This window comes from Apaloderma vittatum, unplaced genomic scaffold, assembly GCF_000703405.1.
Source record: "Apaloderma vittatum isolate BGI_N311 unplaced genomic scaffold, ASM70340v1 scaffold21612, whole genome shotgun sequence".
In the NCBI taxonomy this organism is placed as follows: domain Eukaryota; kingdom Metazoa; phylum Chordata; class Aves; order Trogoniformes; family Trogonidae; genus Apaloderma; species Apaloderma vittatum.
Genome location: NW_009702278.1, coordinates 8,316 through 8,689, shown reverse-complemented (window position 1 = coordinate 8,689; position 374 = coordinate 8,316). Strand labels below are relative to the sequence as shown.

The 374-nt window shown below is 33.4% G+C and overlaps 1 protein-coding gene across 1 annotated transcript in view; it reads left to right on the top strand.

The window, feature by feature from the left end:
- Positions 1–49, top strand: part of IDE (insulin-degrading enzyme) — a gene marked incomplete at its 5' end in the record, with an annotated part of 49,228 nt that extends 49,179 nt beyond the window's left edge. Inside the window, one exon of the mRNA XM_009879501.1 lies at positions 1–49. This exon is cut by the window's left edge and continues 68 nt beyond it. Coding sequence (XP_009877803.1) covers positions 1–49 — 49 coding nt within the window.
- Positions 50–374: the final 325 nt, after the last annotated feature.

The following is a 374-nucleotide window of genomic DNA, read 5'->3' as shown; positions in this document are numbered from 1 at the left end:
CTTTCCACTGGTGAAACCACATATCAATTTCATGGCTGCAAAACTGTGAAGAACCCCAATGGATGAAGAAATGCAGATGATCAGTACTGACATGGTTTCAGGGGGACTTCATGATGAACAAAATTATCAAAAATCATTAGGATAAATGGTTCTGTCCATTATGAAAGTCCCAAATTTCTTCTTGGCTCATTTGACATTAGCTGTGTGTTAGGGATAGAGAGTGTATAAAAATCAGTTGTGGGCATGTGTCATTTATATTACAGACAACCTGTTGATAAACCAAAATCAACCGAAACAACAATAACAATAATAATAATAAAAAACTTGTAGATGCAGTATATTTTTTAAATAGCATATCCCTTCAAATTTTCATT